The 22147-nt window shown below is 52.0% G+C and overlaps 13 protein-coding genes across 13 annotated transcripts; 6 read left to right on the forward strand and 7 right to left on the reverse strand.

Moving 5' to 3' along the window:
- Positions 1-317: 317 nt before the first annotated feature.
- LTS14_008640 (uncharacterized protein) lies at positions 318-863 on the reverse strand (the record flags this gene model as incomplete). Its single annotated transcript, XM_064841326.1, has 3 exons — positions 318-430; positions 481-724; positions 777-863. 3 exons carry the CDS (start codon positions 861-863, stop codon positions 318-320), a joined length of 444 nt encoding a protein of 147 aa, XP_064691190.1.
- A 317-nt stretch (positions 864-1180) lies between these two features.
- Positions 1181-2501, reverse strand: LTS14_008641 (uncharacterized protein; the record flags this gene model as incomplete). Its single annotated transcript, XM_064841327.1, has 2 exons — positions 1181-2398; positions 2424-2501. The coding sequence occupies 2 exons, from the start codon at positions 2499-2501 to the stop codon at positions 1181-1183; spliced, it is 1296 nt and encodes a 431-aa protein (XP_064691191.1).
- A 2196-nt stretch (positions 2502-4697) lies between these two features.
- On the forward strand, positions 4698-5885 carry NOP15 (nucleolar protein; the record flags this gene model as incomplete). The annotated part of the gene is made up of 1 exon (XM_064841328.1): positions 4698-5885. The coding sequence occupies one exon, from the start codon at positions 4698-4700 to the stop codon at positions 5883-5885; it is 1188 nt and encodes a 395-aa protein (XP_064691192.1).
- A 1628-nt stretch (positions 5886-7513) lies between these two features.
- GRX5 (monothiol glutaredoxin grx5) lies at positions 7514-7894 on the reverse strand (the record flags this gene model as incomplete). Its single annotated transcript, XM_064841329.1, has 2 exons — positions 7514-7692; positions 7765-7894. 2 exons carry the CDS (start codon positions 7892-7894, stop codon positions 7514-7516), a joined length of 309 nt encoding a protein of 102 aa, XP_064691193.1.
- Positions 7895-8255: 361 nt separating this feature from the next.
- Positions 8256-9089, forward strand: LTS14_008644 (uncharacterized protein; the record flags this gene model as incomplete). Its single annotated transcript, XM_064841330.1, has 2 exons — positions 8256-8299; positions 8342-9089. 2 exons carry the CDS (start codon positions 8256-8258, stop codon positions 9087-9089), a joined length of 792 nt encoding a protein of 263 aa, XP_064691194.1.
- A 168-nt stretch (positions 9090-9257) lies between these two features.
- LTS14_008645 (uncharacterized protein) lies at positions 9258-10237 on the reverse strand (the record flags this gene model as incomplete). Its single annotated transcript, XM_064841331.1, has 2 exons — positions 9258-10003; positions 10051-10237. The coding sequence occupies 2 exons, from the start codon at positions 10235-10237 to the stop codon at positions 9258-9260; spliced, it is 933 nt and encodes a 310-aa protein (XP_064691195.1).
- A 1201-nt stretch (positions 10238-11438) lies between these two features.
- Positions 11439-11755, forward strand: LTS14_008646 (uncharacterized protein; the record flags this gene model as incomplete). Its single annotated transcript, XM_064841332.1, has 3 exons — positions 11439-11501; positions 11571-11655; positions 11721-11755. The coding sequence occupies 3 exons, from the start codon at positions 11439-11441 to the stop codon at positions 11753-11755; spliced, it is 183 nt and encodes a 60-aa protein (XP_064691196.1).
- Positions 11756-12075: 320 nt separating this feature from the next.
- On the reverse strand, positions 12076-13008 carry LTS14_008647 (uncharacterized protein; the record flags this gene model as incomplete). The annotated part of the gene is made up of 2 exons (XM_064841333.1): positions 12076-12759; positions 12808-13008. The coding sequence occupies 2 exons, from the start codon at positions 13006-13008 to the stop codon at positions 12076-12078; spliced, it is 885 nt and encodes a 294-aa protein (XP_064691197.1).
- Positions 13009-13442: 434 nt separating this feature from the next.
- Positions 13443-14438, forward strand: SCS2 (phosphatidylinositol-binding protein scs2; the record flags this gene model as incomplete). The annotated part of the gene is made up of 3 exons (XM_064841334.1): positions 13443-13479; positions 13531-13624; positions 13682-14438. 3 exons carry the CDS (start codon positions 13443-13445, stop codon positions 14436-14438), a joined length of 888 nt encoding a protein of 295 aa, XP_064691198.1.
- Positions 14439-15255: 817 nt separating this feature from the next.
- Positions 15256-16100, forward strand: LTS14_008649 (uncharacterized protein; the record flags this gene model as incomplete). Its single annotated transcript, XM_064841335.1, has 2 exons — positions 15256-15487; positions 15535-16100. The coding sequence occupies 2 exons, from the start codon at positions 15256-15258 to the stop codon at positions 16098-16100; spliced, it is 798 nt and encodes a 265-aa protein (XP_064691199.1).
- An 867-nt stretch (positions 16101-16967) lies between these two features.
- On the forward strand, positions 16968-18671 carry LTS14_008650 (uncharacterized protein; the record flags this gene model as incomplete). The annotated part of the gene is made up of 4 exons (XM_064841336.1): positions 16968-17500; positions 17554-17990; positions 18043-18254; positions 18321-18671. 4 exons carry the CDS (start codon positions 16968-16970, stop codon positions 18669-18671), a joined length of 1533 nt encoding a protein of 510 aa, XP_064691200.1.
- Positions 18672-18735: 64 nt separating this feature from the next.
- LTS14_008651 (uncharacterized protein) lies at positions 18736-19823 on the reverse strand (the record flags this gene model as incomplete). The annotated part of the gene is made up of 2 exons (XM_064841337.1): positions 18736-19517; positions 19580-19823. 2 exons carry the CDS (start codon positions 19821-19823, stop codon positions 18736-18738), a joined length of 1026 nt encoding a protein of 341 aa, XP_064691201.1.
- Positions 19824-20355: 532 nt separating this feature from the next.
- ALG11 (asparagine-linked glycosylation protein) lies at positions 20356-22080 on the reverse strand (the record flags this gene model as incomplete). Its single annotated transcript, XM_064841338.1, has 2 exons — positions 20356-20573; positions 20625-22080. The coding sequence occupies 2 exons, from the start codon at positions 22078-22080 to the stop codon at positions 20356-20358; spliced, it is 1674 nt and encodes a 557-aa protein (XP_064691202.1).
- Between the last annotated feature and the right edge of the window lie 67 nt (positions 22081-22147).

The following is a 22147-nucleotide window of genomic DNA, read 5'->3' on the forward strand; positions in this document are numbered from 1 at the left end:
TTTGACCCTCCACTAGATGCAAGGCTCTAGATCGCGAGACTCTCTTTAAGCACAGGGCTGGCGCCTTTGCCCGAATAGCTGTAGAACTGGACAGAGCTCGATGGGCCGGGGACAGCACTTTTTCTGCTGCGAACTAGCGTCGACGGTCTCCGTACCCAGCCTGTCAACCTTCGCGAGCGGGAGCACTTCGCAAGCGCACTTGACCAAAGCAATAACAGTGGCGGTGTCCAGCGTTTGTGGAATGAAGTAGAGCCATGGCCTGTGCTGGTGCTGCGGCATAATCGGGCGGGGATGGTCATTCCAGGGAGGCAATTCTCTCATCCATGAGACTGCGTACTAGCAAGGGCCTGCTGCTTGCCCTCGTAGAGTCCAGTGTAGTATCCAGCATAATACCAGCTCATCATGAGGTTCTTCATGCCTTCGTCTTGAACTGTGAGGTCGTTAGCATTCGGCAGTCAAGAACTCTTAGAAAGCACATACCAGCACCGAGCAAGGCCTGTGGTATAGCAGCCGTGCCTATCTGAGGAGCCAGTGGCTGAGCCACAGGAGCTGCTTGAGTGACTGCGGCCGCTCCTGATGTCACCTCGCCGTTGACTTTAGATTCAGATCGAGGAAGGGCTTCGTCTTCAGTCGCTATTGGGTCCTGTGTTCCAAGGTCGTCCTGCTTGGCTTGTTCGAGTAATAATTCAACCTTCTCACCTTTGGCGGCGAGGCTGTGGTACTTCTGTTCTCAGATCAGTATGTTCCGATGTCACTCGCTTCGTAGAGATTGATACCTTGTACTCTGCCAGTGCCTCATTCCAGGATGAGACGAGCGCGGAGTCGTCCCAGAATTCGGCGTGAGACAAGTTCTTCTTTGGCATACTGTCGGCAAGCCTTCAGATTAGTCGGATGGACACACACACAACTGGAGTGTACCTGGCTAGGTACAAGAGTAGTGCGAGGGTTGAGAGCAAAATTAACTTATAGTTATAGTCTTTATGTTACTAGTAATTATATCCTACATAAGCTTTCTATTTAACTATGTACTTAATACTGCTAAGAAATATCCAAGTTTAATTAATAGATTTGAATTAATAAAATATAAAGCGATAGCTGTTTAGTTTAATAATACTTAAATTTATCTTAAAGCCCTGCTATTTGATATTTAAGAGCTAATAATTAGTTTTTAATACTTTACTTAAAACCGAGCACGCCCTTGGAAAGTCTCGAGATTGTAGACCTTTTGGGCATATAGGCTACTACGGAGACTGTACCTTTCTCCTTTCTCGTGTGCATCTAGCCACGCCTCCACCTTTTTCATCGTTAGCTCAGAACCGCAGTGAAGTGTCGCAAGCTCGAAATCTCGTTTCCGTTCCCCTCGTCGATACTCGACGAGCCATGCGGGTTCCAAAAGCTCCATTTCAGACAAAAAGAGACCACGTAGCTGCCAACGTTCATACGTCATCAGATCCGTCCAATAGGAGGAGCTTAGTCCTTCATTGTACTCTGCGTCATCTTCGTCGACTTCTGGGTCGTAGGGACCGTAGTCCTTTCGTAGAGGCTCTTCGAGACGGACGGCGCCGTTCAATAGGGCAGGGGGCTGGCAGGCCATCCACAGAGGGAAAAAAGAAACACACTCCCAGTCCAATACGGCCGTGATGTTACCAGATTGGTCGACGAGAATATTTTTCTCGTGGAGATCATCGTGAAACAGCATCGTCGACTCGACTTCATCAGAACGAAAGATATTAGGGAGAAAAGCGATCAGGCGCTCGGCTAGTTTCTTGGCTGCCTGCGCATCATCAATCTCTTCTTCGGCATCAGTATTTGCCAGAATCTTGTCTTGATCCTCGAGTGCGAGGTTCAGACGAGCCGTAAGCCATTGGTAACTGTTTCGAAATGGCCCTCGATTGGTATCTCGTGCTCCACGGTCGCCCCAAAAGAAGGTCATTGATACGATACTTCCGACCTCATACGATCCTGGACCGGCTTGGACTATGTTGCCGATGGTTCGGAACCGATTTGCATCATGAAACAGCTCAGCCTGAGACTGTGCAAGCTTCTTCACTAGATTCTCCTTCCGAGATAGTGATATTGTCCTCCAGGCTCGCTCCAGGACACTGCCAGGCATATACTCCATCAAGATCCACTCAAATCTAAGATCATTGTCGTTTGACGCATCATGACCAAGGACAGTAGGTACGGGAATACTTGTGTTCCTGCGTACAAAGCACATGGTGGACACCTCGCTTGCAGTCTTCCGATATGGATCTACGGGAAGGGCCACGCGCATCAACCATCTTCCAGTATTCGAATCGATAGTGAAGAGCTTGTTGAATCCGCCTTGTGCGTAAAGCCCAACAGTACAAATTGCAGCTTCGTCCAATTGTAGATGTTGCCGTGAGATTTTTTCGATCTGCAAAAGACTAGGCTCTGCTGACCATCGTGGCTCCAACCCCCCGAGCGAATCCTCCCACACGAGGCCGTACCGATCTGGCATCCTGGTCCGAGGCACGCATTGATATGAGAACGATATCTCCTGTTCACTTTGAGGGGGCGTTGCGAGCGTATAGCTGGTGAAAAGATGACTCGACACGGGTTTCGCGAGCGAAGAGGCTTGATGCGGATCAGCACGCAGGACCAGGAAAAGGATTGGTTGAATAAAGGCTTAGCCTCGCGCTAGCCCAAATCTGGTAGCATCCCTGCAACAGCATCTCGAGCAACGCGCTAGTCTTCCTCCAAAGTCATCTACATGCAGCCAGCTCACTTATTTGCGTCCCAAAGAGCAGTGTCGAATCCCCTTATCCTGATACAGAGGCCTGGCAAGCGAGCACGGTGAACTTCTGTATAGGCTTGCCACTACAGCAAGTCCGTACATGCAACACTCAGCGAGGCTGGGTCAGTGACTCGGCTGCAGACTTTCGCCATGCAGTCAGGCTGTGATAGCTGCATGAGGGTGACATTCCTCTGCGTCCCGGTAGTACATGGATGCATACGTCTGAATGGCACAGCTACAATTTCAAAGACGGGTGCAGTGGCTACAAGACAGGCTGTGCGCACCTGTACTCTTCTGGTGCTCATCACCTCCAACTTCAATCGCCGTAGAGAAGATCGAGGCTTTCTACGGATTCCGCTATTGTTTACATTTGATAACCCTTTCTGTGAAGCAATTGGAAAAGCGAAGAAAGCCCTCGAAGCCTTCATCAATGAAATCCCGGATTCTAAGCTAACGGGACTACCGACACTGATTGGCACACTGTATAAGGATACCGACTTCCGTCTAGACATGCAAGGAGTGCGTAAGCCCAAGCTATTCTTTCTCGTTATCGGTCCTGATAATATGGAACCGCAAGCAGATGACCAGCGATAACCCTGCCAAGCATAACCTACAGGTCCAGGTCAACAAGGGTACGGGAATCTCAACACTGAGAAAAACAGCCCCAAAAACGGTAGCCGGCCCAGCGCTTGTTGCTGCAAACACCTCTGCCAGTGATGTTAGAAGTGCTCTGCTGGAATGTCTACAGATCTAAGGCACGAGATTGATATAAGGAAAGTGTCTCGTTTCGAGATTGCGTTAGAATGCGGACCTGTTGTGTTCTCTTGGAGCCTGTGAAGCATAGTAAGTAGGGTGGCAGGAGAGATTGAATAGATCAAGCATCAGAGGAATATTCGCAAGTTCTGAGCGCATTGTGGAAGTACGCAACACTCCTTATCTTTTGACATATGGTCTTTCTAACCGTGCCTATCATCCACTTTGAGGCACACTGAGAACTGCCGTCCGTACCTACTGTCTGGCGCCAGATACGGCTCGTATGAGCAGAAGTAACATATTCGTCAGGGCTAAGTTTGAATCTTTCCCATATCCCAACTCTGCGCTTCCGAGGCGGAGGAGCTCATCCCGGATGTCTTTGACCCTACGTCACGTGCGATATACAGGCGGGAGAAATCCCACCTCGCCTGCCGTTCGGAGTGCACACGACGGCAGGAGGCGAGTTGGTTGAGGACTCCAAGCGCTCATCCAGATGCAAAGCCAAGGCTCATGTCATGCCGCTACTCTCTCGAGTCTGGTAGTTATTCCATTTCCGAGCTTCCGATTGCGTCGGGATTCAAACAGAGGATGCAGAGGCCACGAATGGCGGTCTGTAGAATGGATGGAAACACAGTGACTCGAGGATTGCCGTTACCATTGCTGCCATGTAGCCGCGAGGCGCTTGCCTTCCTGGCGTAGGTCGAACGAGACTACATTGCTGCAGCATCGACCCTGAGACACAACCTGAGGCCGCCGCCAGTGTTGCACAGAAGTTCACTGGCTCAAAGGTCGAGTACCAACGGTCGCTCTACGCCAAATAGCGAGACGGTCAGCGTGGTGAGTCGAGCTGTGCGGTTGATTCTCTCACTTGAATCTTCATGGGAAACTGTGGACCTGGAAGTGCCATCCGAGACCACGGCGGTCGGTCGAGGTAAGAATGAAGTTTGCACAGTACCTGGTCAATTACGATGATTCGACAGGTGGTGCAGGATCGCGGAGGATGGCTATTAGACTCGCGAAATCATGCAGTTTCTTTTGCTGTTGACCCTCGAGAGCGTATATAGAGCGCCGCGTCGGCTTGTTTTCGGCGATACTCTGCAGTCAAAATCTGGAGAAATGTTCCGCAAAAGTAGAGAATTCAATATCTAGCTCCAAACATTTTCCATACTCCCGTTGCACAACCATCATGTCGGCCACAACAGTCACGAAGAAGCGCAAGAGCATCGGCGACTCTGCACCTGCTACGAAGAAAATCAAGACGGCAAAATCCGAGGTCAAACCTGCACCACTCAAGTCTGCCTTGAAGAAGCCCAAAGATGAAGTCGCCTTGAAAAAGACGAATGCGAAGGAGGCACCTAAAGCCAAGAAGACAGAGACAGCTGCGAAAGTGGTAAAGCCAAGGGCTGACGCAGTCGTGAAAGAAAAGAAGACCAAGAAGCCTAAGCCAGCCGCAGCAGAAGCTGCACCAGAACCCGCCGAAGATGCACTCGCTCCCACGGAAGTCGACGATGCTGGAGAAGGTGGAGCGGAACTCACCGAAGACCAAACCGCCGCCCTCATAGCCGGCTTTTCCAGCAGCGAGGACGAAGCATCCGAGGATGAAGAGGCTGGGATCGCCATCTCAAAACTCCCCAAAGCCCCACGCATTGGTGACATCCAAAAGACGATCAAGGACGCCGCCTCCAAAGACCCCGAGCAGACTCCCGGCGTAGTCTACATCGGTCGCATCCCACACGGTTTCTATGAAAAGCAGATGCGGGCCTACTTCTCCCAGTTTGGCGAGATCTTGCACATGCGACTCGCGCGCAACCACAAGACCGGGAAGAGTCAGCACTACGCTTTCCTCGAATTCAAGAGTGGTGCCGTGGGCGAGATCGTGGCCAAGACGATGGATAAATATTTATTGTTCGGCCACATCCTGCAAGTCCGCATTGTTCCACGAGAGCAAGTGAAGGAGAACATGTGGGATGGCTCAGGGAAGAGGAAGAAGCCGGCGCCGAGGAATCGGTTGGAGGGTAGTCATCTGAAGAGGGGATTGGTGAAGGAGGATTGGGAGAAGAAGGTTGGGAAGGAGAACAAGAAGAGGAGTGAGAAGGCGGAGAAGTTGAGGGAGTTGGGGTATGAGTTTGATATGCCTGTGGTGAAGTCTGTGGATGAGGTTGACATGGGTGCCGGTGCGATTGAGGAGGCGCAGGCAGACGAGCCAAAGTTGCTGGAGGCCAGCGAGCCGGTGCCTGCTGCAGCAGAGCCGGTCTCGGAACCTGAAGCTGCTGCTGCTGCTGCGAAGAAAGCTACCAAGGCCAATTCGAGCAAGAAGCGCATGTCGACGGATGCCAGCACCAGCACCAAGAAGGCGAAGAAGGTCAAGACTTAGATGTGAATAGTCATGTTACTTCTAAGCGCTTCATCATACCACGACCTCGACCTTCCATCACTTCAGATTGTACATTCCATCCCAGCTTCCGATCACTATCGTACACCTCCTAAGGCTCTGTGACGACCATAGGATTCACGGACACTCACTGACCAGATCCACTTCAGAGCAGTTCGTACCTGGCAGAGCCGTCGTCGCATTACCGAAGAATACCACACCCGTATCGTCCGCTACGCCACTCAGGCCGGTATTGGTACACGCTGCAAGCACCAGATCAGCATCAAGTATCACCACCCTCTCACAGACACTTCACGAACTTACCAAAATACACCTGCGCAAAACAAGGACTTGGCGTATCATTCGCCGTCCCCGGCACCGGACACCTAAACCTCACCATTTCCTCATCTCCACTTAACAAGCAACTCCCTCCTGTACCAGAGTACTTGACACTCGAATACACCGGCGCTGTCCCACACCCTTCGGTCGTCACGGGCAGCGTGGCCGCCGAATTTTTCAGCGTGTTATCATCCGCAGTAAAACCAGTATCAGTAGCATTCGTCCCATTCCCTCCCCAGAAGATAAGCGAGCCATAATTGTTATAGTACGGGGCTATGAACGCCTCGCTGGCGGCTTCTCGGGTCGTGAGAGTCGTGTAGGCATTACTGCGGCCATCGAGGTAGCCTATGGTGTTGTTTGTTGAGCTCTCTTCTACGCGAAGGAGGAAGAGGGGCGTGGTTGTCCAATCCTTGCCGTTCTTTTGGCCGGGAGTCCAGCCGCAGCCTGAGCGGCGGGTGAGTGCTGCTGGAGGTGAGGATGGCGGGAGGGCTGCAGTTAGCTGCGTGCCCAGGGCTAGTAGGGAGAGGGAGTGCGTAAGGTGCATTCTGTGATGAGTCTTTGGTATTATTGCCTTGGTAGGTGAGTGGTGGTTGAGAACGAAAGGATGCAGAGAAACACTGGCACAATACTTTCCTCAACCACGTCTCTGCGTACTATTTTCGCAAGCGTGATCGTCAAGCTGGAAACATCCCGTCTCAAAACGTAAGGTCCACATGTCTTGGACGAGAAGTACATCCATGTTGACCCACGAGGAAGTTTCCGCTTTGATGGAATGCAGAGGTGCTGTGCAGCTTTGTGCCTGCCGATCGGTGGATCTGCCAAGCTCGAAGCGGTTTCACGTCTCTCGGTTTGTTCCTTTTGTGGTGCTTGTCTGAGTTTCCTGATCCAGGCGAGGTTTCACAAGTGTCCATCGTCCTGATGATAGTTTGAAGTGGGTAGTTATCTCTTTGCATAGCGAAAGCATTGACTACTATGAGCCACGAAACCAGATGATCAGGTACGAGAGTCATTTGCAAATACATGGCGTTGAGTTTCAACGAGTCGATCACACCAGTGAGAGACCAGGGCGTCGTCTGACCTCGACTCGTAGACCTGTCGACTGTTGCAAGACACCCGATGGACTGCATACGTCCAGCTTCGATTCCAATGATCTCGAGCTCGAGAGAACTGCGCCATCGTTGCGCTGCAACGGCAGTCTTGTGCATTGCCTCAGCTCGCGATACCAGAGGCCATGAGAATGAGGTGTAGGTATACTCGTGTACAATTAATACATGCTTTGCTCATGGCCTTGATCATGAGCTGGTAGAGCTAGCATCGGACTCGTCAGCCTCGACAAGAACACCCTTCTCTTCCAAGAGCTTCGCCAAAGTCCCATCCTGATGCATCGACATCATGATATCCGTGCCGCCCACAAACTCCTTATTGACATATAGCTGCGGGATCGTAGGCCAGTCCGAGTACTCCTTGATTCCTGTAACAATCTTGTCAGCCAATGTCCACTCATCGTCACCTCCCCTTCATGAATCTCATGTCTTATACATACCACCCCTAAGCTCCTCGTCCTCAAGCACATTGAAAGCAGTAAACTTCTGCGGGTTCACACCCTGCAGCCCCAAAATCTGAATACTCGCTCTCGAAAACCCGCACTGAGGCGTCTCGGGCGTCCCCTTCATAAACAGCACTACCGGCGCAGTCGCTACAGCGCTATCGATCGCCTTTCGTGTCTCGGTCGATAAGAAGGACTTCTGAAGGGCGGCGAAGCGTGGCGAGAGGAGAGGGTTGCGGCGAGGGCGAAGGGCTTGGCCCGCAAACTACAGAAGGGTTAAAATGTTGTCGCCAAGATATTTGAATGACAACGAACTGCTCCCAGAGTTGATCGCGATAGCATTGGGTGATTCATAGTTAATTGTTTGGTGATTGCATCAAAAAGTCCTCGAGTCTGTTCGCGTGAGAACATGACGGCATCCTGGCATGTTGGCTGACTAACCCATATAATCAACATATTACTGATCACCGACCTTTACCACAAACAAAATGCAAAGACATCTACATAGACATGATGTTATAATTCAAGGAATGTAAGTCGAGATGGACTTTACACACATTAAATAGTTCTGTAGTGTAGCAAAGATGAGCAGCATACCCTTGGTGGCCGGCGACCACACCCACGATGGCAAACACCATGTCCTCCTTGCAGCAACAGGCTCAGTGGCAACCATCAAGATCCCCAACGTCGTAGAAGCGTTGTCCAAACACGATGACCTCTCAATTCGAATCCTGCTCACAACATCAGCAGCCGAGTTTCTCAAAGGCCAGTCAGCAGAACAGCCAGCCCTCAAGCAGATCTCTTCGATGAAGAATGTAGATGGCATCTACAGCGACGAAGACGAATGGCACAAACCCTGGGTCCGTGGAGACAGTATCCTACATATCGAGCTCAGACGTTGGGCAGATCTGATGGTTATCGCGCCTTTGTCTGCCAACAGTTTGGCCAAAGTCGCCTTGGGGATGTCAGATAACCTCATTACTTCAGTTGTACGAGCCTGGGATACCACTGGCCTGATTGACGTAGCTCGACCTAATGTTCCTTTGCCATACAATGGCAAAAAGGGAATCATAGTTGCTCCAGCCATGAACACGGCTATGTGGCACCATCCCATTACAGCCGAGCATCTGCGCCGGCTGGAGGGTGACTGGGCGGTCAGGAGTGGTGGATGGTTTGAGGTTCTGAGGCCCATGGAGAAGGAGCTAGCTTGTGGCGATACTGGGTCTGGTGCTATGCACGACTGGAAAGCTATCGTTGGTGTTATTGAGGAGCGGCTTCAGCTTGGCAATAGAGCAGTTTTGGAGAATGGAGTGAAAGGATGATTAATGGTACGAAGAATGCTTAAATAATCATTATCATCAACGAGCGTATACGGCTGGGTATCTTTGTGCGTGGCGTAAAAGAGCAGTCAATGTTGGCCTTCCATAATTAGTCGCCATTGGAACGCGGTTCGCAAAGTGACAAAAGTCTAGGGGAATCGACAATGCATCTTACGCCACCGGCCTCCACCGGAAAGCCTGACTCTCGCCTGTCCTGCTGGGGTGCATAGCACTATCAGGTCTTTGCACCAGATGCGCAAACTGTGGGTTCACTCCCATCGGCGCCGAAATCTCGACTTCGCGCTCCTGCACGTGCACCGGCAGCTTTGGACCCACGCTCTGTCTGTTGCGGCCCATGAAGGAAAGGACCTTCTTTGAGCAGTTCGTGGTGCGTGAGTACTTGCTTGTTGGGCTGATGGCCTCCTTGATGGGCGAGGACACGGTGGAGTTGCTGTGGTAGGATGGTAGAAGTGACTGGCGACGTTCTGAGGTGAAGAATTGGAATGGATTGCCGGTCTTTGATGGTGTGATCGGGTTTGGCAGATATGATTGAGCAAGCTCAGGCGCCGAAGGTGTGCCATTGTTGGGCATCGGCGTTTGATGGATCGCCACTGCTCCCTTGGCGCGGACCTGGCGCGCTGTGATGCCTTGGCTGCGGTCGCGGAAGACGTAGCTTGCCACCAGATTAACGTGTCCGAGGATGAAAATTACAATGCCGGAGCCGATGACGATACGCCAGAACGCCAGGCCAAGTGACTCCCGACTTGTTGCTGGTTTGTTGAGGTTGCCCAGCATGTTGACGCCAAGCACGATCATCGCCAGGCCAAGAGTAACGAAGCCGTGGGCGGGACTGAGCAGAGGCCAGTTGCGTGCGAAGAAGGAGCGGAAGAACGAGAACTCTGATACGAGGAGGAACACTACTATGATCAGCTTTCGCCTCGTGTGAGCTGAATGGTGTACTCACTGCCAGTGATCGCCGTGAGCACATGGCTGACTGCATCGAAGAAGAAGAACTTTGATTCTGTCGATGTCTTGACCAGCATCAGGACGCTCGCAGTGACCACAGCCAGAAGGCCGATGATGTTCATGACGCGAATGCCATTGAGTATGATGTAGCCAGGACCAGCCAAAGACTTCGGCGAGAGCGTCATCTTGAATGTTCTCTTCTCTTGGGATGTGGATCTAGATGAGTCGCGGTTGGAGTTCGAACTCTGAAGCTGGTTGATTTCGAACGGCAAGTAGAGCAGCCTGGGAGCTGTATGTCAGGACTGGCCACCCGAGATTCGGATTGCTTTGCTGCGTACCTGCTTGATGGCCACAATCGAATGAACATATGCCGAGCTCTCGTAGTATTGGTGTAGTAGTGATGGCTGTCCAGCAGTCGTCCAGATTAAGTAGTATAGTGATATGGACAAGAGTTGCTCAACAACTCAAAGGCGCAGCGATCGACATAGAACTAGTTGATATGGTAAGAGATGTTTGCAAGAGGGAACGACAGATGAGAGAGGTAGAGGTAGCCAGCCCTTCAAGTGACAGCAAACAATAGACGCGCCTTGACAATAGGGAAGAAGTGTTTGTGGATAGCGATTGATAGACGTGAAGAATAGTCACATTGTCCCCACCACAATCGCGCTTCTGCTGCTGTCACACAGACCTCTTCGCCCTGTCAGAATAGCAACCTCACGCGCCTGGTCGTCGTGAAACCGGTCACTGTAGATCCATCTTCGTTACAGAGGTGCTTGAGGTTTGAAACGCTACGCTCGATTCTGCAGCTGGTATCAGGTTCGCAGGTGCGGGAGTGCCTTGGCTCGGCTGTGGAGGTGCATCTAGAAGCTTGTCCTTGTGGTCGTGGATAGGCTGAGACGAGCTCGACAGCCTGGTGCAAGATCTCGTTGTCGAGATCTTATGAAGTCGAGCGCGAGCGATTGGTTGTGGAGACAAGTGTGGTAAGCGCGCCGCAAGGAAGTCGTTTCAGATTCGCGCGCATTCGCCACATCGATGCCTCGGCCGTCGAAGTCTTGTGGCTGATGCCATTGTATGGAAAAGCTGACTTCACTGCGGACTTGTTCATATATCATTCTCTGCCATCGGTTTGGTCACAGTCAAGAATTCTTGATGGAGTGTTGTAGCATTCACTGACCGTAGATCACGAGGCAGGCACAGCTCACAGCTGAGGAACGTGGCGAACAGAAAAACTACGCTAAGCGGTTTCGAACACCTCCCTCAGCCTATTCCAGAAATCTCACTTTCTTTCTTCCTCCCTCAATACATCCCGTGATCAGCGAAGAGTACCACACCACAACCCAACCAGTAGACACCCACAAGCACCAATAACAAATTTCATCGGGCAATATGGCGCGTGGTAATCAACGTGACAAGGCGCGCGAAAAGAACCAAGAGAAGTTGGCGGGGCAGGTAAGGCTATCACGATTGCTACCTACGGTGTACTCAGACGGACGTGCTGATATCAGAGTTCTCTTGTAGAAGAACAAGAATGGTATGACCGGTAGCGAACAGCAGCGCGAGAAGGACAAGGTGGCGGCTATCATGCAGGCCAAGCAAGCGGCTGGTAAGCATCAGCATCGATCCAGCGAAGATGACAACGACAAGGCGTGTGCTGATCATCATCCACAGCTCTTGCTAAGAAGGAAGCTGACGGCAAGAAATGAGTTGCGCGGAATGTCAAGCAATTTAGCACGGAGAGTTCAGGAGTTCGAGGCGGCTTTTAGTCTAGTTTCGGCTTGGCATATAGATGAGATGAAGTTCAGCTTGGGTATGACATTCACGAGTTTATCTCAGAACCGAACACTTGGATACATATAACGTCTGCTCGTACATCATATCAGGTCATATCATCTATAAGCTGCTAGCTCGCAGCCTCGAGGCTGATCTTCACAGCTGCTAACATGCTTGAGCCCGCCACCAACGCCATCGCTGTGCAAGGCAAGCAAGGATGGGGATTCTCCATCACGATCCGCCATTCAGTAGCTCATCCAACAATCAATACCGCGCTCGGCACCAACCCAGCCTCCTTCAACGTCATCCCGAAGTCGTCGAAGTCGAAAACCTTTCTAGGCATATTCATGGTAAAAGTCTTGGCCTGCGTGCCATTTTCCTGCTCCAAAGCCTGTGCCACCTCCACAAGGGTCGTCTCAGCCGGGAATGTCTTCATTACGTTGCCGCCAGGAGTCTGCAATCGCAGCCGAGCCTCGCTGTGATGTGCGCTAGCTGCCTTGGCGGGTTGTTGTGCAGCTGCGAGTGCCGATCCACCAGCTGAAGGCGCGCCTGGGTTGAAAGCATCAGGATTCGCGCGCATAGCCTTTTCCTCCTCTTGCTTATGTCTCCGTGCTGCCTTGTCTGCCTCGATCTTATCCTTGATACGCTTCTTGGCTGCGACATCATCGAGCTTCTCCTGCCTCTTCTTTTGAGCCTCCTTGATTTGCTCTTTCGCTTGCAGCTGCTCCTTGACATCGTCTGTCTCCTTGGACTGCTTCTTCCTAATCTCGTCGTTCCGCTTCTTCTCCGCCTTGTCCACGTCAGCCATACCCGCTCGCTTAGCCGCAAGCTTCTCTCGCAGCTCTTGCAGCCTCTGCTTCTTCTCGTCCTCCGTCAGCGGTGCAATCTCCTCTGTGGATTCCGAGAAGTCGTCGTGGCCTGTCTTCTCGGCGTGAAACTGTGCTGCTGCCATGTTGCGTAGTTTCCGACCACAGTCATTGCACACCATGCTCATCGCCGTCGCTCCAGGATCCGCCGCATCACCTGCCGCTGCCGCCTGCTCCTCCTTGATATCCTCGATTGACTTGTCCGCATTCTTGTCTAGCCAGTCGATGGCACCTGTGATGTTACCGCCTTGCTTGATTGCAAATTCGGATTTCTCACGGTCGAAGCCCATATCGACGAGCTGGTCGAGATCGGAAGCCATGATGGCGAGGGTTATGTGTGCTTCGTGAAGATTGCACTGTACCAGGTAGCTCTCGTGTGGATGTTAGTTTGGGGAAGTGTGTGAGCCTGACCGGTGTAATGTATATATGGTCACGAGAGTTTGTGTCGAGCAGCGTATCTTCAGTCTGTCGTGAAGCGTGGCTTTATATAATTTTGTCATGATCGCAATACAGCTTCAGTCACGTCTCCGGAATCGATTTGGGTGACGTATATGGTTGGTCCGAGCGTTGATCTAAAGCGGGCACCTGCCATCTGCTTGCTTGCTTGCTGCTGAATGAATACATTGATATCACCTTGGAACAAACCTGCGAATCGTTGTCTACGAGATTGATTGTCCGACAAATACTAAAAGACCGTTTCGGAACACTGCAAACATTGGACCAGATACCTCGAACCTATCCAATCACCATCAACATGCTGGATCTTAGCCCTCCTAAATTGGGCTTCCGCCGTATGCGTGCCCACTATGCGAATATTGATAACAGCGACTAATGGCAACCAGGTCCCTTCACACACGAAGTCTCCCAGGTCCTCCGCCTCCATAATCCTAGCAGCGATCCGGTAGCCTTCAAGGTCAAGACCACCGCGCCTAAACAGTACGTCCTTGGCAGTGTCACCAGTACTTTAGATTACTTCTAACACCAGACCTGCAGATACTGTGTACGCCCCAACTCCGGCCGCATCGAGCCAGGTCGCGATGTCGAAGTCCAAGTGCTTCTCCAAGCCATGAAAGAGGACCCACCACCAGACACCCGCTGCCGTGACAAGTTCCTCGTCCAATCCGTCGCGATCTCCCCCGAGAACAACACCGGCAACGTCACCCAGATATGGTCGAACATCGAGCAGACGGCCAAGAGTAGCATACAGGAGAAGAAGATACGTGTCAGTTTCCTGCCAGAGGATGGCTCAGCAGGTTACGACAATATGTCAGCCGCGGGCATGAGCACGAATGGGCTATCGCACCACGAGGATGAGCCGCCGGCGTACTCATCTCCTTCGCCCTTGGCTGTGACACCTCAGCGCAGTGCTCAAGGCCCGATCTCCACACCTGCCGATAAGCCGCTTGATGCCAAGAACCGTGGCGACGCGATGAATGATGCCCATAACCCAGCAACAAACCCAGCATCAGGACAGTCCACTCTCGGGGCCGCCGCTGCATCCATTGCTTCCGTGATTCCGACTTCGCAGGCCGACCTACAGAAGTCTCTCGAGGCCGCCAACGCTCAGATCAAGAGACTGCAGGAGCAGGCATCGGAAGGTTTGAGGCAACGGAAGATCACGGCGGATGGGCAGGAGAAGAGTAGTATCGCCACGAGCATGCAGAATGCGCCTGCGCCTGGTGGTGTGCCGGTTCAGATAGTGGCTGGATTGTGCTTGCTGTGCTTCTTGATCGCCTATCTGTTGTTCTGAAGAAGTGGTTGGACAAGTACCTGACAGGACCCACGGATGTTGAGAGATCGAGCTCGAATCATGTGCCGAGCGGGTACAAGACAGAGGCACAGGAAGATCAGGGATAAGCGCTATCAAGGAACGCAGCTGAAGTGGTTGTTTGCAGTGCATGGACATCATGAAATGAGGGAGATTACAATCAGGCGAGCGAGCATTTTCTTTTTTGTAACATGAATGCGTTGAGTTGAGTGCGACCAATTGATACAGTACGGCTGCGCTGATGGGCGTTAGACACGCGAATGGCAATCATACCAAGTCTCGAATCGTCCCTCAACGTAACTCCTTTCTCCTGCCACGATTGCGCCGGCGTATCCTCGGCCAAATATCACTCTACCTATATATTGACCCGAACGACCATCGCCCAACACGTGGAGAACAGAAACAATAGTATGAAGACGTACAAGGTAAAAAGTTCATAAATAGAATCCTCATTTTCGAAAGGAACTCTGGGGTCGAGCGTCGTTTCCTGACCTGCCACCAGTAGGTGGTATGGGTTCCTTTTTTGCTCTTGTTCAGCAATATCTCGTAGGTGCCGTATTTAAGATGGCGATGGAGGCTTTTTGCGGTTGAGTCCGAGATCAGCGGTGGCGGATTGTTGGGGAAGGAGCAGTCCGCTGGCTCTGCACGCCGCGCCTTCCAATTTTGTGCTCTTCACGACTTATCGCGCCATTTCAGCATCAAGCCAGCGCGTAAAAGGGGTAGAATATCGACGATCTGAGCAGCAGCTGACGTGGCAGATATTGCCTCTGGGATGCGCAAGAAGAGGGTCCATGATACCATGACGAAGCAGCACAAGGAAGCCGGGAGCGATAAGCGCAAGGTCTCCCTCGGCGGTTTCTTTGCGCAGTTCAGGAAACCCCAGAAGAAGCACGAGGATGATGCCGAATCTGAAGACGACCACTCTGGGAATGAGTCGAAGCAACGGCAAGCTGCCAAACGGCCGTTCGAGGAATTCAGCTCACCTCTCGTTCGGAAGGAAGACCAATGCGCCATCTATGACGGACTGGACAGTAAGCTACAGCTATCTACTGCAAGAGCGCTACTGACGATGTCATAGGTGCTCTGGAAGAGTACAACGATGGCGTACAGTCATCTATGCAAGATCTGCTTGACCCAGTCGTAGACGAGCTTGATGCTCGCTCGAGAGGCTTCGATACGCACCGAAGACGAATCAAGCGTCAAGGTATCCCAACACATGCCGAGATAGATGCGCTCGAAGCACAGAACAGTCTAATGTCGAAGCCTATGGACCAAGACGATTTCGAAGTGGAATCCACTCGATCGAACGGCACGAAAGTCATCGAGCGCTACAACATGAAGCGCGTCATCACGGCCTACAGAGACCTGCACGCTAGAAAGCGCGCCGAGATCGAAAGTCTGGAGCTGGAGATATCCACTCTGGATACGGAGCTTGAGCAGGCATACAAGGACGTCAGCAATGAGAATCTCCCGACCCTCAAGCGTGCTCAGGGGCAGTGGGAGAGCAATCAGGCAAAGTTCAAGGAAGCCTCGCAGGCGGCGAAGGACTTGTTGGCAGAGGAGTTCGATCGCGCGAAAGCGGAGGAGAAGTCTGCTGCTGTTGAAATGAACCGGAAGATTTCTGCTTTCATGAAGGAGCTGTGAGGGAGGTTATGTGCCCGCGGTGTTTGAGAGGTCGTTGAGGATCGACTCTCTGGTTGTTGTCGATGCCGAAAGTGCACAATGATCGCGACCACGATGCCATTGTCCGGCCGCAAGAGGCTGAGCGTGCATTTTTACAAACGAGCCCACTATTGACTCACTAGGGTATCGTAGCAATACGCAGCTCACGGCATGTTGCAGATCAGCGCTGTATGACGAGACCACAGTATGAAACCTCAAAAGGGGTTTACCGCACTATACATGACGGGAAGCTGATCAATTCGCTTCTTCAATACGGTGGTCAGCTTCTTGCTGTATACTAGGACTTCTGCGACGTGATGGCTTCCAATCTCGTCGTCCAATTTTAGACTTCGATCCTGCCAATTTGGACTTCCTGGCGGCGATCTTCTGAAGCTCCGCACAGCCTACAAAGGCTTGACACCTCAATTGCCATTATCAACATGATCGCAAGCAATATCGGACCATGATACAAGATTACTCGCATCGTGAGCAGGCTTCATGCCAACATGAACCCGCATGAAATCTTACAACGTCGTATCCTACCTCGTGGAGACGTCCAGTGTCCTACCAATGCTTGCGAAAACACTTCATGTTGGGTGAAATATGCGCCTCATCCTTCGGCAGGTATCAACAACAGTTCGGCCCCGTGAGGAAAACGGCAGACCCAAGCACAGTCCTAAAAATGCTTAGCAATAATGCAACTGGTGCTCGCGTGCGCAAGGTAGGCGTTGACCTCAGGCTCTCCATTACTATTGTCTGTGTTACACAAGTCTTGGGCGTACCACCATTGTATCTGTCCCAGGCTACTCCGGATCATGACGATTGATGTCCAACACTACTTCCAGGGTTATGGACAGTGATGCGCGGTATAGTGCGCTGGAACATGGAGGATTAGAAGTAGCGGTCAGAGAGGAGGAAGAGGTTGGCACATCACATACTAATTCACGAGGCGCTGGAAGTGATGGTCTGATACCAGTACCACCTCCACCTGATTTTGCGTCAGAGCATGGTCCCGAAGTCCTGCCTGGGTCGAAGCCACCACTAGAGAGAAGATCCTCACTTAACCAGCCCGAAGTCCTGCATCTTGGGCAGTACGACCAGAGCAATAGGACAGAGCACGGCAACTTCTACGGTGGTGAGAGTGAGAAAACTACACCCGATTACTCGGACGAATCACGCCAAGCATACATAGACAATCACGATGCCAAGTCAATGGACAACTTCGTACCAGGCGGGGCCGTCGGGGCACAGAAGGATAGAAGAGTGTGTGGTCTACGAAGAAGACTCTTCCTGGGCATTCTAACGGCAGTGATATTAAGCTTGATCGCTGCTGTGGTGGGTGGGGTATGTGGTGCGGTCTTGAAGAGAGATGGTGGGCAGAGGTACGGTCGAGAGTCCACATTTCACGACTCGACGCGGAGCTGACCAAGCATAGTTCAAAGACAGAAGGATCCTCTTCAGGAACGAGTAATGGCACTGCCTCCGGTAGCTCTGCCTCTACCACAAGACCTGTACAGACGATGTCCAACACTGGCATGGCGATGGTCCCTGTAGCGGACGGCAGTGGAACCATACTGCTATACTTCCAAGACTCAACTGGTCGGATACTGGAGAACGTCTATACAAACGGCTCGTGGTCGCTACACGACAGCAATAGAGTCAATGAGTCAGTGGTGACCGCGGATGCGACGCCAGGTACCTCGCTATCCGCCATAGCCTACAATATCAATGGGACATTGACCCGTCAAGTCTTCTTTATTGACGCCGGAGGCCTACTAAGATCGATCAACTCGACCACGGTCACCCGGGTTGCTATAGCATCGGCCTGGGGTGCTCCTATTATTGTCTCTAGCGATGTAGCATCAACATCAGGTACCACCGGTCTAGCAGCCTGCGTGGACAAGATGGGCATGCAGGCGATCAGGGTATACTATGGAGTACAAGACGGGCTCTATCCAAGAAGTGGCGTACATGTTCAATAACACTGGCGATGGCTGGAACGAGATGAACAATTTCGACCAGAGCGATGCGAATAGCGGCGTTGCTTGTGTGGTATACGATAATGCCGATCAAGACGAGCAGTACGTGAATGTACATATGCGCAACTCGACGACCGGTCAGATTATACAGAACTATGTAAGTCTGGACAATCCCAAGAGTAGGGCGAGAAGGTGAGAATGCTGCTAACACCCCGGCCAATAGTGGTCTTTCACAGACAATGACGGATGGGAACTCGGGCCTGAAACGTTCAAGAATATGAGCATCCCCTCGGGCACCGCAATAGCCGCATGCAACGACGAACAGCAATCCGAGTACGTCCATTTCCAAGAAGCCTCGGGTATGATATACCGTGGTCTAGTCGATCCATCAGGGAGCGACTTCGAGCAGTTCGACGAGATGCGTATGGCGACCAACCACACCAGAATCGGAGCAGCTTTTGTGAAGAACCAAGGGGCAATGTACACCTTCCAAAATGACACGGGAGGTGGGGAGATGTGGGCGAATGTGGTTTCGAGAACGCTTGTACAGCTTGTCGATGAGGCATTGTTGTAAGTTTGACATATATGTGTTTCTGTCTAGCGTTTTTGTAGATACCTCACGAGCGATAGCAGGTTCCTCAGCCCTTGAACAATGGCACGTCCCAAGCTTCATTGAAATCCACAGTTCTACCTTCTTCTCCCGCTAACGTCATACTGTCAAGCGTTTGCATGTCCTCCTCACTGAGCTTCTTCACGTCAAGATTCGACTTGATCCTCGAAGGAGTAGCCGACTTGCCCAAGGGTATGGTCCCACGCTGTACAGCCCAGCTTCCCAGCAACTGGCCAACGTCCATACTGTTCTTCTTTGCCAGCTCTAGAACCTTGGTGTCCTTGAGCAGAGTGGCACCGTCTGCTTTCTGGCCCGCGAAAGGCGAGTAGCAAGTCGTGATAATGCCGTGTTTCTTCCCAAACTCGACTAGAGGCGTCTGCGGTAGCCAGGGGTGGACTTCGATCTGATTACAAGACACGGGAATCCCATTCTCATGCGGCAAGATTTCCTCTAGGTCGGTGATGCTGAAGTTACTCACACCTACTGCCTTCGCCTTACCCTTTGTTACACAAGCCTGGAGAGCTTCCCATGTGGGTACGAAAGAGCCTTTCTGGCCTTTCTGGGCTGCAATGTTGGTCGTGCAGTGCTCCCAATCGATGGCGGGTTTGCCCTCGTCCGTCTCCAAAAGGCCACGAGTCGTTGGCGTAGCATCGTGGGAGGATGTGGCTTTCTCCAGAGCTTCTCGCGAGGCGGGTTTCCAGACACATGGCCAGTGTGCAAGGAAGAGATCGATGTAGTCTAATTGCATGTTCTTGAGGATCTTATCGAGGCAGAGCTCGACATTGTCAGGGTGGCCGAAGTGGGGCCAGACTGTGCTACGCATTAGCATCTGAACAGGAAAATCACAATGACGGTCGTAAGATGTGACTTACATTTGCTCGTCACAAATATCTCCTCTCGTGGCACACCAGACTCCTTGATCGCTTCACCAATCGACTCATCGACGCCATACATCCATGCACAATCCAGATGTCTGTACCCAGCTTTCACTGCTTCGAGAACGGCATCCTTGGCCCAGCTGTTCTCGCCTGAGGCCCAGGTCCCGTAGCCAACGGTAGGGATCTGGATAGTCTTGCCATCGGCAGTACGGAGTGCGAATGTCTTTGGTAGTGACATGGTTGCGTTGATGGGAGAAAGCAGTCGTTTTTGCAAATGTGTCGAGGCCAGGTAGCGATCGAGTCTTGCGATGAAACTCTACTGATGCAATTTCCTGTGATGTCTTATATGTCTCTCTGCTCTGACTCTATGTTGATTGTTTCCGATGCTATGTGTAGAGCCGCCGCCACTGAGAGTCTTCGATTATCACCCGGGTTGAACGTCCGCGTTGGTATTTGTGAAGCTATAGGAGTGAAGTACGTGCTATGACGATGCGGTGATACTTCCGAATGTGCTCATGCCGCAAGAGGGCTCCGATGGGAGCATTCGACCACGACATACTACGTCATCGTGCACAAATATCGGCCTAACCGACAATGGGAGGTCATTTTTTAGGAGAGATGTGGCCTACAAGGTTGCCCAAGAGCACATCGTTCATGTATTGCAGGACGGAGACGCCATTGCAACAGATGTGGGGACACAATGCAAGAGAGAGGCAGACAGGAAGTTCGAGGCCGGTAGCTTGTGTACTCATGGATCGCAGATACTCTACTCAGCATTTCTCCGTACCATCAGACGGACCAGCTAGCTCAACTAGAAACTGTAGGTGCTTGGTCCATGCTTCACTGAAGACCTGCTCCGAGAACCGCCAACTGCTCTTCCTCGCCCGTAAGCGCATGGCAAAAGCCTCGTCATCGTCTAGCTCCATCGCTTTGGCGAAACCACTTGCGAATTCTTCTACCGTTGTTGCATGGAATCCTGCAAGGCGAGCTGTCAGTATGTCATATCGTGAATAATCTTTGAGCGGGCGAAAGGACATACCAGTGGGTCCTCCATCAACAGGAACAACGATGTCCACCTTCGGCCCTCCTGAATCATTGACCACAGAAATGAGTCCAGCAGCCTGATATTCCACTACTCCAATGCCGAAATGCTCATTCCACATCCCGTTAACACCTACGCTGGAAGTCTTGAGGAAGTCCAGAATCTGCGGCCACTTGGCATTGACCACGAACTGCACCGAATCCTTGATCGCCTGTGCCTGTAATCGAAGCTTGTAAACCCTCTTCTCATCCTGGTCATCGCGCACAGAACCAACAAGGATGAGATTCGGTTTCCGCCTCTTCGTGTTCTCCCACAGATGTGAATGGTTCTTGAGGAAAGCATGAAAGGCATCGATGACAATACCATGCATCTTCTCGGGCCTAAACTGCGCAATACACAGCAGATCTGTCGTTCGTGTCCTCTCGCTCTCCACATCTACGGGTATCTTCGCCACCAGCTCTTCGACCGCACAAGGAGGATAGACAACAGAAATCGGATGCCGTTTCCGCCTCTTCGTCCGCGTAGGTGTCCAGAGTTGCGAGACGTGATTTTGAGTCCAGCTGCTATTGGTCATGACCACGTCTATATTCCCGCCCATCCAGCTGTAGAGTTTGGCGAAGAGTTCCCAGTAAATCTGTTTGGCACGACCTTTGGCGCCCGAGCCCGAGCCAGCGTTTAGGCCTTGGTTGGAGGTTGTTGACGAGTGCAGGGATTTGAGCATGTCGGTTGAGATGGTTGGGTAGTGGACATAGGCGCCTGTGGGTACTGAGGGAAAGAGCCATCTGGAGAGGGCGGTTACGAAGGCGTACCCCATTGTGTCCACCAAGATGTCCGGTACGAGCAGGTTGAACGCATCCCAGCCCAAGACTAATGACCCCAAGGACTGTCCGAGGAGTGTGAAGTGAGGATACTTGTTCGCTAGCACAAAGTCCCTAGTACTGAGGTACAGGAAGCAGACACGAGCAGGGTTGAGGTGGATATTGAAGCGGTTCCGGACGTTGGTGAGGATCTGGTCTTTGCTGGCGTCGTGATCGCCGGTATAGACGAGGCAGAGGGCCTTGGGATAGCGGCGTTGAGTTGCGAGGATGGCGGCGAAAAGGACACGTTCGCCGCCGCCTCCGGCATTGCAGAAGGGGTGGAAGAAGCCAACTATGCCGGTGAAGGTGTTGTCCACGGTATTTTTCGTGCCAGAAGCCTGCTCCTCGTTGACCTTCTCCCAGTCATCGTCGGATGAGGTCGACGAGGATGGATTCGTGGAGGACGCTGCTTTGCTCTGCTTCTGCTCATCGTCTTCCTTGTCTGCTCGGTGGAGGAGCAATTCCCGTCGTTGTTGAGCTCTGCTCTTAATGTTCCCGCCCAGCAGTCTCCCCAAAAATCGGCATAGGTACGGCAGTCCGGCCATTGTGATCCCCGCGCCCAGCACCAGTGCCAGGATATCGAACACGAGGGCCATGGCTGGTGTGATGGTAACGAGCGTGCTGCCAGAGCTAAGGGGCTTTATATCACCGTCCAGCAGATCA

Source organism: Recurvomyces mirabilis (genome assembly GCF_035927965.1).
Source record: "Recurvomyces mirabilis strain CCFEE 5264 chromosome Unknown scaffold_26, whole genome shotgun sequence".
Taxonomy (NCBI): Eukaryota; Fungi; Ascomycota; class Dothideomycetes; order Mycosphaerellales; family Teratosphaeriaceae; genus Recurvomyces; species Recurvomyces mirabilis.